This window comes from Tachypleus tridentatus, chromosome 2 (genome assembly GCF_004210375.1).
Source record: "Tachypleus tridentatus isolate NWPU-2018 chromosome 2, ASM421037v1, whole genome shotgun sequence".
NCBI lineage: Eukaryota > Metazoa > Arthropoda > Merostomata > Xiphosura > Limulidae > Tachypleus > Tachypleus tridentatus.
Window position 1 is genome coordinate 142,391,012 of NC_134826.1, and position 14,495 is coordinate 142,405,506.

Consider the following 14,495-nt stretch of genomic DNA (forward strand, 5'->3'; position numbering starts at 1 on the left):
GAAGTATTAGTATGTTGTTTAACGTCAGAGTGAAGTATTAGTATGTTGTTTAACGTCAGAGTGAAGTATTAGTATGTTGTTTAACGTCAGAGTGAAGCATTAGTATGTTGTTTAACGTCAGAGTGAAGTATTAGTATGTTGTTTTAACGTCAGAGTGAAGTATTAGTATGTTGTTTAACGTCAGAGTGAAGTATTAGTATGTTGTTTAACGTCAGAGTGAAGTATTAGTATGTTGTTTAACGTCAGAGTGAAGTATTAGTATGTTGTTTAACGTCAGAGTAAGTATTAGTATGTTGTTTAACGTCAGAGTAAGTATTAGTATGTTGTTTAACGTCAGAGTAAGTATTAGTATGTTGTTTAACGTCAGAGTAAGTATTAGTATGTTGTTTAACGTCAGAGTGAAGTATTAGTATGTTGTTTAACGTCAGAGTGAAGTATTAGTATGTTGTTTAACGTCAGAGTGAAGTATTAGTATGTTGTTTAACGTCAGAGTGAAGTATTAGTATGTTGTTTAACGTCAGAGTGAAGTATTAGTATGTTGTTTAACGTCAGAGTGGAGTATTAGTATGTTGTTTAACGTCAGAGTGAAGTATTAGTATGTTGTTTAACGTCAGAGTGAAGTATTAGTATGTTGTTTAACGTCAGAGTGAAGTAATAGTATGTTGTTTAACGTCAGAGTAAAGTATTAGTATGTTGTTTAACGTCAGAGTAAAGTATTAGTATGTTGTTTAACGTCAGAGTAGGGTATTATTATTTTGTTTAACGTCAGAGTGAAGTATTAGTATGTTGTTTAATGTCAGAGTAAGTATTAGTATGTTGTTTAGTGTCGTATTAATATATTGTTTATATTCGTATTAGTATGTTGTTTAGTGTCGTATTAGTATGTTGTTTAGTGTCAAAGTGAAGTATTAGTATGTTTAATGTCAGAGAAAGTATTAGTATGTTGTTTAATGTCAGAGAAAGTATTAGTATGTTGTTTAACGTCAGAGTGAAGTATTAGTATGTTGTTTAACGTCAGAGTGAAGTATTAGTATGTTGTTTAACCGTCAGAGTGAAGCATTAGTATGTTGTTTTAAGTCAGAGTGAAGCATTAGTATGTTGTTTAGTCAACAGAGTGAAGCATTAGTATGTTGTTTTAGCCTCAGAGTGAAGCTATTAGTATGTTGTTTAGCGTCAGAGTGAAGTATTAGTATGTTGTTTAACGCCAGAGTGAAGCATTAGTATGTTGTTTAACGTCAGAGTGAAGCATTAGTATGTTGTTTAACGTCAGAGTGAAGCATTAGTATGTTGTCTTTAACGCCCAGAGTGAAGCATTAGTATGTTGTTTAACGTCAGAGTGAAGCATTAGTATGCTGTTTAACGTCAGAGTGAAGTATTAGTATGCTGTTTTAACGTCAGAGTGAAGCATTAGTACGTTGTTTAACGTCAGAGTGAAGCATTAGTACGTTGTTTAACGTCAGAGTGAAGCATTAGTATGTTGTTTAACGTCAGAGTGAAGCATTAGTACGTTGTTTAACGTCAGAGTGAAGCATTAGTACGTTGTTTAAAGCCCAGATGAAGCATTAGTACGTTTTAACGTCCCAGAGTGAAGCATTAGTATGTTTGTTTAACGTCAGAGTGAAGCATTAGTATGTTTTAAAGTCAGAGTGAAGTATTAGTATGTTGTTTAACCAGGGTGAAGTATTAGTATGTTGTTTAGCGTCAGGGTGAAGCATTAGTATGTTGTTTAACGTCAGGGTGAAGCATTAGTATGTTGTTTTAACGTCAGGGCGAAGCATTAGTATGTTGTTTAACGTCAGAGTAAAGCATTAGTATGTTGTTTAACCAGAGTGAAGCATTAGTATGTTGTTTAACCAGAGTGAAGCATTAGTATGTTGTTTAACCGTCAGAGTGAAGCATTAGTATGTTGTTTAACCAGAGTGAAGCATTAGTATGTTGTTTAACCAGAGTAAGCATTAGTATGTTGTTTAACCAGTAGTAAGCATTAGTATGTTGTTTAACCAGAGTAAGCATTAGTATGTTGTTTAACGTCAGAGTAAGCATTAGTATGTTGTTTAACCAGAGTAAGCATTAGTATGTTGTTTAACCAGAGCAAGCATTAGTATGTTGTTTAACGCCAGAGTAAGCATTAGTATGTTGTTTAACGTCAGAGCAAGCATTAGTATGTTTGTTTAACGTCAGAGCAAGCATTAGTATGTTGTTTAGCGTCAGAGTGAAGCATTAGTATGTTGTTTAGTGGCAGAGAAAGCATTAGTATGTTGTTTAGTGGCAGAGAAAGCATTAGTATACGTTGTTTAACCAGAGTGAAGTATTAGTATGTTGTTTAACCAGTCAGAGTGAAGCATTAGTACGTTGTTTAACGTCAGAGTGAAGCATTAGCAACGCTTGTTTAACGTCAGAGTGAAATATTAGTACGTTGTTTAACGTCAGAGTGAAGTATTAGTATGTTGTTTAACCATCAGAGTGAAGCATTAGTATGTTGTTTAACGTCAGAGTGAAGCATTAGTATGTTGTTTTAACGTCAGAGTGAAGTATTAGTACGTTGTTTAACGTCAGAGTGAAGCATTAGTATGTTGTTTGAACGTCAGAGTAAGCATTAGTACGTTGTTTTAGTGTCGCATTAGTATGTTTGTTTAGCGTCAAAGCGAAGCATTAGTACGTTTAATGTCAGAGAAAGCATTAGTATGTTGTTTAACGTCAGAGAAAGCATTAGTACGCTGTTTAACGTCAGATGAAGCATTAGTACGCTGTTTTAACGTCAGATGAAGCATTAGTATGTTGTTTAACGTCAGAGTGAAGCATTAGTATGTTGTTTAAAGTCAGAGTGAAGCATTAGTACGTTGGTTTTAAAGTCAGAGTGAAGTATTAGTATGTTGTTTAACGTCAGAGTAAGCATTAGTATGTTGGTTTAACGTCCAGAGCAAGCATTAGTATGTTGTTTTAGCGTCCGTGATTAGTATGTTGTTTAGTGTCTGCATTAGTACGTTGTTTTTAACGCCAGAGTAAGCATTAGTATGTTGTTTTAGTGTCAGAGTGAAGCATTAGTATGTTGTTTTAGTGTCAGAGTGAAGCATTAGTACGTTGTTTAACGTCAGAGTGAAGCATTAGTATGTTGTTTAACGTCAGAGGAAGCATTAGTATGTTGTTTAACCAGTCAGAGTGAAGTATTAGTATGTTGTTTAACGTGAGAGTGAAGTATTAGTATGTTGTTTTAACGTCAGAGTGAAGCATTAGTATGTTGTTTAACGTCAGAGTGAAGCATTAGTATGTTGTTTTAACGTCAGAGTGAAGCATTAGTATGTTGTTTAATGCGGAGAGTGAAGCATTAGTATGTTGTTTTAGCGTCAGAGTGAAGCATTAGTATGTTGTTTAAGCGTCAGAGTGAAGCATTAGTACGTTGTTTAACGTCAGAGTGAAGCATTAGTATGTTGTTTAACCAGAGAGTGAAGCATTAGTATGTTGTTTAACCATCAGAGTGAAGCATTAGTACGTTGTTTTAACCAGAGTGAAGCATTAGTACGTTGTTTAACCAGAGTGAAGCATTAGTACGTTGTTTAACGTCAGAGTGAAGCATTAGTATGTTGTTTGAATGAGAGCGAAGCATTAGTATATTTGTTTAGCGTCAGAGCGAAGCATTAGTACGTTGTTTAATGCGGAGATGAAGCCATTAGTACGTTGTTTAGCAGAGTGAAGCATAATAGTACGTTGTTTAAGCGGAGAGTGAAGCATTAGTACGTTTGGTTTGAAATCAGATGAAGCAATAGTACGTTTGTTTGAGCTTCAGATGAAGCTATTAGTACGTTGGTTTAGCGTCAGAGTGAAGCTAAGCAGTACGTTTGTTTTAGTGCCCAGATGAAGCATTAGTATACGTCGTTTAACGCCCAGAGCGAAGCTATTAGTATGTTGGTTTAAAGTCCAGAGTGAAGCTATTAGTATGCCTTTTAATGTCAGATGAAGCATTAGTACGTTGTTTAACGCCCAGAGTAAGCATTAGTACGTTTGTTTAAGCGTCCGTGATTAGTATGTTTCTTTAGTTATGTGCCCATTAGTATGTTGTTTAGCGGCCCGATTAGTATGTTGTTTAGCGGCCCGATTAGTATGTTGTTTAAGCGTCCCAGATTAGTACGTTGTTTGAGCGTCCGTGATTAGTATGTTGTTGTTTGAGTGTCCGATTATTACGTTGTTTAGAAGTGTCCGTGATTAGTACGTTGGTTTAAGCCCAGAGCAAGCATTAGTACGCCGTTTAAACGCCAGAGTGAAGCATTAGTATGCAGTTTAACGCCCAGAGGAAGCATTAGTACGCTGTTTAACGTCAGATGAAGCATTAGTACGCTGTTTAACGTGTCAGAGTGAAGCATTAGTACGCCGTTTAACGTCAGAGTGAAGCATTAGTATGTTGTTTAAAGCCCAGAGTGAAGCATTAGTACGTTTGTTTAAAGCCCAGAGTGAAGCATTAGTACGTTGTTTAAAGCCCAGAGTGAAGCATTAGTATGTTGTTTAACGCCCAGAGTGAAGCTATTAGTATGTTGTTTAACGCCCAGAGTGAAGCATTAGTATGTTGTTTAACGCCCAGATGAAGCATTAGTATGTTGTTTAACGCCAGAGATGAAGCATTAGTATGTTGTTTTAGCTTCAGAGTGAAGCATTAGTATGTTGTTTTAGCGCCCAGATGAAGCATTAGTATGTTGTTTTAGCGGCCCAGAGTGAAGCATTAGTATGTTTATTTAGTAGGCCCAGAGTGAAGCATTAGTATGTTGTTTAGTGCCCAGAGTGAAGCATTAGTATGTTGTTTTAGTACCAGAGTGAAGCATTAGTATGTTTGTTTAGCGGCCAGAGCGAAGCATTAGTATGTTTGTTTAGCGTCAGAGTGAAGCATTAGCATGTTTAACGCCCAGAGTGAAGCATTAGTATGTTGTTTAACGTCCAGAGCAAGCATTAGTATGTTGTTTAACGTCAGAGTAAGCATTAGTATGTTGTTTAACGCCCAGAGTAAGCATTAGTACGTTGTTTAACGTCAGAGTAAGCATTAGTATGTTGTTTAGCGTCGCATTAGTATGTTGTTTAGGTCGTCATGATTAGTACGTTGTTTTAGTCATCGCATTAGTATTGCTTGTTTGAGTCATCAGATTAGTATGTTGTTTAGTCATCGTTATTAGTATGTTGTTTAGTCATTATTAGTATGTTGTTTGAATGTCAGATTAGTATGTTGTTTTAGCCGTCGAGATTAGTATGTTGTTGTTTGAATCAGATTAGTATGTTGTTTGAATCACCGTGATTAGTGCTGCCGTTTGCGTCAGATGAAGCATTAGTACGCCGTTTAGGCGTCAGAGCGAAGCATTAGTATGCTGTTTAGCGTCAGAGTGAAGTATTAGTATGCTGTTTAGCGTCAGAGTGAAGTATTAGTATGCTGTTTAACGTCAGAGTGAAGTATTAGTATGCTGTTTAATGTCAGAGTGAAGTATTAGTATGCTGTTTAATGTCAGAGTGAAGTATTAGTATGTTGTTTAATGTCAGAGTGAAGTATTAGTATGTTGTTTAAAGTCAGAGTGAAGTATTAGTATGTTGTTTAAAGTCAGAGTGAAGTATTAGTATGTTTAATGTCAGAGTGAAGTATTAGTATGTTTAATGTCAGAGTGAAGTATTAGTATGTTGTTTAGTGTCAGAGTGAAGTATTAGTATGTTGTTTAGTGTCAGAGTGAAGTATTAGTATGTTGTTTAGTGTCAGAGTGAAGTATTAGTATGTTGTTTAGTGTCAAAGTAATATTTCTGTGTGATCTAGGTCACCAGTAATGTCTTGTCTGTGCTGTTTGATATAAGTGTGTATGTACCATTTTTGTTTTGCTTTTCCTTGCTCATTTTGATTTCAGTCTAATAGATAAAGTAGATATTTAATAGATATTACAGTTGTTTGAGCTGCTGAAAAACATTTGTATCACTGAACATTTCCAAGAAAGTACATTATAATGATAAGAATAGTACTGTTAGTCAAAATAGAGGTATTTTATTCAAATACAAGCCATAGAAAAAAATGTTAACATTTTGGATTACTTATTATTATAACAGAAATAACTTTTTTGCTCTTATTTTAGTGAAGTATTTGTTAATATGATCTATTTTGTAAATAAAACCTTATTGTTGTAGTTCATTTCCCTCTTAATTTGTCAGTCTTTTGGCTTTTTACATATAAATTGCATTAGGTTATTTTCTTACATCTAAGTGATATATTCTGTGTATATCTGAAGTTGATTGACAAAAATGTAACATTAATTATTTTATATCTTGAACGTGTTGCATCACTATTTTTGGTGTCATACGGTCTAAGGTCATTAATAATACTGAGTAATTTTTTTGTAATTTGTGTCAATGTGTTTTTAAAAGCTACAAAACTAAAAATTCACTAGCGGATGAACTGCTAAACTTTTGAAGTGTAGAGATTCAAGAATTTGTTAAGTGGATGTAAGTAGAATTCAAAATTTATTAAAGGAAGCTTTAACTGATAAAATTGTACATAAATTAATAATTTTTTACCCTGCCTTCGAGAGGAACAGCAGTAATTTTACGGACTCACAATGCTAAAGTTCATGTGGTGAACAAAGCAGATAGATAATATGGCCTTGCTCTGCAACAAGGAATTTTTCCAAATAGTTTTGCTATTGTTGAAGAAGAGACTGCTTAACTAAGACTTCCAAACTTGAGGTAGTTTTGGGACTTTGCAAAGCTTTTTATTGTGATACAATGAACTTGAAAAATGACCCAGTATTTGAGCCACACTACATCACATTACTATATGTTTTGTGTAATAACTGGGAAAGCTTCTCTGAAGAGAGGGAAAGAAGTTATAAAGATATTTCCATGTTTATTAAGTGTTACAAAAAAAAGGTATATCTGAAACAATGTTCAATTTGTCAACTAAAGTAACATGTTAAATATTAAAGTTATGGTGAATTTATAACCCACTACCTGCCTAACAGTGACCCAGTACTGTGATAAGTATATAACTTTTATATTTTTCTAAACATTTTAAAGATCTGGTTCTTTGGAGATTTTGTGTGTAATTATGATAATTTAATTGCTATTATTTTTTGTTAAAAAGGTTTAGTATTTGGATACTGCTGAAGTGGGGCATTTCATGATCTTGTTATGTGATGTCATTTCAACTTGTGTTTACTTAAAGAACAGTGATCAGTTTCACACAAAATATTCAGTACCCATTAAAATTTGTAAACACACTTTAAATGGTTCACAAAATTATAATGATAACTTTCACTTCTAAAGACGAAGCAATTTTGTAAAACGTCTTGTTCTACTCAATAGCTAAAGGGAGAAGCCGAGGCTTTCTCCATTGAAGCCAAAGCCAAGGCTGAAGCTGAACAAATGGCTAAGAAGGCAGATGCTTTTAAGGAATACAACAAAGCTGCTATGATTGACATGATGTTGGAAACCTTACCAAAGGTAAGGATGGAGTTATTTCTCACCTGATATTCAATATTATAAAACTAATTTTATAATATTACTAATACTGTGGTTGAGGCTTTAAACAAATATTTCATTAAAAAATTGTGCATTTTACTTTGGAATGCTAAAAGAAGGTTTTAGTTCTTAATGTCATACTTACATTAATTTTAAATTATAGCTGTCAGTTACTATTTTAAACCGATAACAAAGTTAGGCCCAACTAATGAATTCCAGCTATTGTCCTTAAACATGATATCTATCTGTTTTAAAGCCTTCAGAATTACACTCGGACTCATTTACTGCTTAAAATACTGCTAGTTAATTCTGTTTTATTTGATTTTTACTCACCTTATCATAAATTTGACATTTTTAAAATTGTTTCACATTATTTTAGGATAAATTTGAAACTATTTGGCTATGAAAGAAGGCTTAATTATCAAGTTATGTGTGAGTTGATGCTGTTTCTTTAAAGGGGAAAAAATTTGACAGATTTTGAATTTATTTACAATAAAACTGAATTGCTGATATTATTGTATAATAAAAACTTGTTTTATTTTAGTTTCAGTACGTCATTATGAGATGGTTCTTTCATTTTCTTGTGTAAGCTCCTTATAAAACATGGCTTAACTATGTTTGCTATAATCAAAACATTGTTGATTTTCATTTTGTTATAATAACAAAGTTTATCATTACGCAGAGTTGGTGAATTTCTAATTCTAATTTTTCTGTTTTTAGATATGATTAGACTGGAGTAAACCTATAAACAGAAATCCATGTTTTATGTGATAAGTAACAATTGAAGTTGGTTGCAAATAATTATTATTATAATACGTAATAGGCTTAAATCTTTCTTACTTTGCCAAGATATTTTATGAGCCTATATTGGTCTGAACTTAAATACAAGAACAATATTAGTATGATAAGAAAAGAACATTTGGTTATTATTTATTACAATGTACAATAAGCTCAGAGTTTTCTTGCCAGGGTATTTTATAATCTCATATAGGTTAGTTTAACCTGTTGATTGCCAAGTGTTTCAGCTGCTACGGCAGTTCCTATGCCAGGTTTTTTCAGCACAATTGAGTAATTTTTAAAACATTGGATCGAAAGTGAAACAATTTCTAAGTAGGTCAAATGCGTGTATTGTGCTGGCATCTAGCATTGAAGTTAGGTATTATTGAGAACGAATTAGCTCGTCCGTGGCACTGTGTTACCGATCGGCTTGGACGAGTTATTTCGTCTATGGCACTGAGCAGGTTAATGTTGTAAATATAATCTGGTAATAAGTGTGGTAGGAACAAGCATAGATGGTTATGAATTACCATTATTATTATAGTATATGATTGGCTAAGAGTTTCTCACTTTAATGAAGTACCTTACATCTCGCAAGAAATCTTATTTCTTGTACACAGTGAACTACATATTGATGTTAGATCTTACTGTTTAAGTAGTGTTTTGTGAATGTTTAGGTAGCTGCTGAGGTTGCAGCCCCGCTGTCTCAGTGCAAACGAGTCGTCATGGTGTCCGGAGGTAAAGGAGATGTTGGTGCCAGCAAACTGACCGGGGAAGTGTTGGACATAATTAACAGAGTTCCTGAAGCTGTGACCAGACTCACTGGTGTCAATATTGCTGATGTAAGTTGTTGATAGTTTGAAAGTAAGGCTTTGACTAAAAACAATAAATTTTCTAATGATTTTAATAAAATGTTTCTAAGAATTTTGCAATATGGCTTCAAATTATTTGTTTTGTTGGTTTGTTTTTTTTTGTTTAGCTCTTTATGAAGTTTTTCATGAGGACAAATTAATACTACCTGTGGTATATAATTTTCTGAAATAAATATTAAACTGTACATATTTGTGAATAAAACTTTGTGTCAATAAAAGTACTGGAGAATGTTTGTTCCAAACAAGTCATTAGAACTGCTCATTTGTATTTCATCTGAACTAGAAAAGTGTTATTACTTTCTCTAATCAAGACATGTTTACATTATTGATTTTCCATACAGCTTGGTGTTATATATAACTTGGGTGTTACAGCACTTGTAAGACTGAAAACATGGAGATTATATTTAAGATTTTGTGTAAACCTATTACATTGTTCAACTGTCATTTTGAATAAATATGTTTTTGTCTTTCTTTAAGAGAGATGGACAGTGAATAAATTGGGAAAATGTTAGTGTCTTATATTAGTGAAAAATAATAATAGAAAAGATTATTTATACATGAATACAATAGAATAGCTGACGTGCTATCCAGCCATTGAAACTATACATATTAAAACAGGAGACAGACAATTTTAGTTGTCCATAAAAGGACTTTATTAATAATATCTGTAATTATATCTTGTTCTTTGCTTTTTTTATTGTGACTTCATACAATGAATATTTTTAATTAGATAGATTACCTAAATATTTACTGCATTGTAATTTACTCTCCAATAAATCATTTTCTGTCTATTTTGTTCTGTATAGTCTCTGAGGATGGCACAAGCCACAGTATGAAATGAACAGGATACAGGATTGCCTGAAAAACAAAATATAATGAATGTTGATGGCTAATTTTGTCTTTGCATCACATTTGATCTGAAATATGGATACTTTTCGTGTATTTCGTCTGGAAAACATATTGTCCAATGAGAGTATATTCTTTGTATCAAGTGTACTAAGCAATGTGTTTGTGCAGAGGGTTTCTTGTGTTAGATAAATTTTAGTTTGTACATCATTAAAACACAATAACCCTTTTTATTAATTTTTTATCAAAGAACTGTTGGTGCTTATATGAGCATATTCAAATACTTTAAGCTTTGTAAATTTCACTGTAATAACTTGGTAGATAGCTATTTACTTATTTTGTTTTTGGAAGTTTAAGTTGAACTTGACAAAGTTAACTATTTACAGTTCCATAAATGTACTCTTCTTTTACTGCTAAACATCATTTATATTTTGTATGTAAATGTTCTGCTAAATTAAGTAATTGTTTCATAATAGTAAAGGAAACTTCTGTGACCTTTACCTTAATAGCAGTTGATAAAGGAAACTTCTGTGACCTCTATCTTAATAGCAGTTGATAAAGGAAACTTCTGTGACCTCTATCTTAATAGCAGTTGATAAAACTAAAAATTTACTATAATAAATTCTTCTTGTCTTTCTAGTTTGACTGTATGTGGTATTTTATAAACATTTGTTTTTAACCAGATATGTACCAAGAGTCATAAACATTTGTGAAGTACAAATTTAATAAATAGTTATTTCATTCTACACATACTGAACAAGGTTGTAAGCCATTGAAGTGGTTTTTATGTTGTGTTTTTCAATACTTTACTACAAGAAATATGAAAGAAACAGAAGTGTGCTGGTTTACTGTAGTTTCAGGGTAAAGTATGTCGAATACGGCTAATGGACATCTTATTCTGTTATGTAAAGTACTAATGAGCAGAAACACCTTAAGATTACTGAAATTAAAAGTTGAGTAAAAATAAGTAAGAAAAGTGCACTTTGATTACAACTAACTGTTTTACAATCTGTTTTTAAATGTAATGTACCACAACACACATACCATTCTGCCTCAGTTGAGTTGGTCAGTAATTAGTAAGAGAAATATAGTACTAATTTCCATGTGTTTTTCTGACACCAGCAGCAGTAGGTTGGTAAGCATTTTAGTATTCACATTACTGCTAAATGGTGAAAATAATGAAACATTAATTTGCCTTTTAAATAAAATATTTTAAGTTTTATTATGATAATGGTAGAGCTCTGATGCAATACCATTTTTTTTAGCACAGTGGAAGTTATTATTATTTTATCGTAATTTCTTTGTAGATTTTGTGTGTGCATAATTAAGTTTCATTGTTTTGTGTGTGTATTTAAAGTATAATTATGCAATGTCTACGTTTCATTACACCAGATCATAATGAGAAATGACAATATAGACACTGTGCATATACTTATTGTTATACAGAAGCTTACATCTAGTCTTCAGTATTAAGTTTTGAATTTGTTTTCAGAGAAAAATATTATTTTTGTGTTATATAGGATATCTCCATACACAGCTACCTTAGTGGACTTTATTTGTAATAGGAGTAACAGTGGTTGTAAATTACAAGATAGGTCATTAGCTGTGTGTTTATTGGTTACTTCTTTAAACATAGAAATGTTGGATTGGTGTTGATAAAAATATTTAAATTAGACCACTGAAAAACATCTGAGGACCAAAGATAATTAAAACTTTTTAACATTAGAAAATATAGAGTTGATGAATATTTATAAAAGCTATTTTCTTCCTGCACAAATTTACAAAGTTGTAGTAATAAAAATTAAAGTTCTGAAGTTCTTTTATAAATACCATAAGACTTTTTTATGCAAAAAATTCACTATTTTTTTCTGTCTTGCCATATGCCCGCCTCATTAAACATCTTTTATCTGTAATAAGTTTTTTGTTTCATGATAAATTTTACTTTCCTCTCAGGATTTGCTTGAAATTATAAATAGTAAGTGTTTCAGACTGTCCTTGTGCTGTGCTGTAGAAGTCCGGTGAGTTTTAAGACCCAATTTTCTGCTACCTGAATTACATTTATCATATCATATATAAAGATATGTGGTGATTATTTATGAAATTGAACTTAATGGGAGCCCTTTTTCTCTTTGATGATTGTCACTCTTATTATTTATCTAACTGTTGTGATTTTGATGTATGTAACAGATTTTTTACTCAACCAATTCAATTACTTTGATTTTAAAGAGTTCACAATACTTATATATTGATGTTATGAATATTTACTATAGATCTTTATTTTCTGTAGTTCTTTGTTAAGTGTTGATTTAATGTATCAGACTTGTGCAAGGTTGTTATTGTTCGTTCTGTGAGTTTTTGAAATTATTTTATTTACTTTTAAGTTTTACTGTATTTGGAATAACTGTTTGTATTTTATCTTGACTGTAATAAATAAAGTACATCACAGCTTGTTACTTTTCAATCGCCGTGCTTTCAAAATAACATTTTTATCAACAAACAAAAAAACTTTTGTTATTTAATAAAGATGTGATAGCCATATTGAAATACCAGCACAAGTGTGGTTGTGTATCTTGTCGTGTACTATTAAAAGATATTTATGATTGAAAAGATTAGTCCTAGTTGTACCTTTCTACTGTGATGATAGCTTTACATTAGATAATTATGTTAAAGCATTATTGGTGTGTTTTTGCTTCTGATTTGCAGCTTTCCTGAGATATGCAATTCTTAGAAGCACTGTTCTTTGGAACTGAAACTGAGAACCCCTTGAAATCTGAATTTGATGGCACTATCCACTGCACTGAGCTGTTACGTATTTAGTCAGATTGATATTGTCTATTTATTTGTTCCAGCTGTGGTGCTACCTCCTTTAGGATCTTTTAGCATTTGTATTTGATAGATGCAAAACTCCTGTTTAACTTTTTTTCTTATGTTTATATTTGGGGCATGTTATTTTGATACATATTGATTGTATTTAATAGTTATCTTTGGCTGGGAATGTTGTCTGATGTTCTTCAGTCCTTACTTTAATTCACTGTGTATTTTCTTTATAATATATCATATCTACATTTGCTGATGTCTGATGGGTTTCCAGTGTTGAGATTCGTCATGTTTTGTGAGCACCTGTTTAATTTTTTGAAGACTATTAATCTCATATATGCAGGTTCTTGTAAAGGCCCTTCCAGTAGGAATGGATGACTGTAGGGTTATAGGTGTTTTCTTGCACTTCATTCTTTGTAAATTTTCTTTCTTTATTTAGTGTATTACTTGGAAACAGCTACCATTTGTAAGTGTCCCTGTACAAACATATTGTGTAACATTGGAATTATCCCTATAGATAACACTTGGCAAAATGTTCCACTTAAACCACAGCCATTTCGAGTAAGTTGACACCTTTATGGTCTGCTCATAAAATACACACTCTGTTTAACCAAAACAAAAGACTGTAGTAAGCTTTCAGTTTTAAAAGAGAGATAAAACTTTCCCAAACTTGGGTGTTCAGAGATACTGATATCGCTTCTCATCCTCTCTCAGTAGAGAGAATGTTGCTGTGATCTTGGAGTTAAAAGAAACTTCATAGTTGGCTGGTATGAAGGTTTTACACACATCTGTGAATCCAGAGAAAACAGACTAATGACATTGATGAGGAGAACCAAGACTACAACATTTGACAAGACATATCTCAAATAAACACTATAAACAGGGTCGCCTAGTGGTAAGGATTAGTCCCATGGAGGAGGGCAGAAAATTAAGGAGTATTGGAGAATTTGCTGTGGAGAGAAATGGGAGATCCCTGAGAAAACCCACTAAAATTAGAATAACGTGAATGGGCTTCATTCTACGTTTTCAAAATAATTAGTACCAGTTCAATCTATTCACTATTGAAATAAAATCATTTAACAGGCTTCCCCCTCTTGAATGCTATGGTAACATAAATAGATGTATAACTTCTGATGTGATGTATAAAAATGTATCCTAGTTGTCCAAAGAATGGAGTTCAGAAAACCCCAAAAAAGAAGCAGACAAGTTGGAGACTTATCCTGGTGAGCTTCTAGTCACTGTTAGAGCAGATGGAGGATGTAGATACCTTCATTACCTACAAACTAATGGAGTATCTTGTTAATAGGTTGTTTACATTTGTACTGTGCAAATTAAATTATCAGAATTCTGAACTTCTGAACATACCTTGATTGTTAGACTAAATATTGTCTGATTGTTCTAGTGTATTTAACGTTGTACACTTTTTTTGTATACTGCATATGGTTGTCATAAGTTGATTCATTTATCTTTCTTCTTTGGTTGTTCTTTATATTAAGTTTCACATGCAGTTTGTTGATCTGCTGTTTATAGTTTTACATAGTGTCCCTGCTACTCAAGTTCAATAATTGTTTTTCTGTTTTGTTTGTTCTTTGTAACTATATGCAGGTTCCATTTGTTGTTCTGTTCCTTATTTTAGTCATTTGAATTAAAAGATACAGAGCTCTGTTGTAAATAATCAAGGCCTGGCATGGCAAAACGCGTAAGGCGTGCGAC

At 32.6% G+C, this 14,495-nt stretch overlaps 1 protein-coding gene across 1 annotated transcript in view; it reads left to right on the plus strand.

The window, feature by feature from the left end:
* The window catches only part of LOC143245271 (flotillin-1-like), a 39,427-nt gene extending 27,017 nt beyond the window's left edge, over positions 1 to 12,410 (plus strand). Inside the window, exons 10-12 of the mRNA XM_076491429.1 lie at positions 7,315 to 7,452; positions 8,925 to 9,089; positions 9,926 to 12,410. Coding sequence (XP_076347544.1) covers positions 7,315 to 7,452; positions 8,925 to 9,089; positions 9,926 to 9,955 — 333 coding nt within the window. The 3' untranslated portion in view covers positions 9,956 to 12,410. The remainder of the gene's footprint in view (positions 1 to 7,314; positions 7,453 to 8,924; positions 9,090 to 9,925) is intronic.
* Positions 12,411 to 14,495: the final 2,085 nt, after the last annotated feature.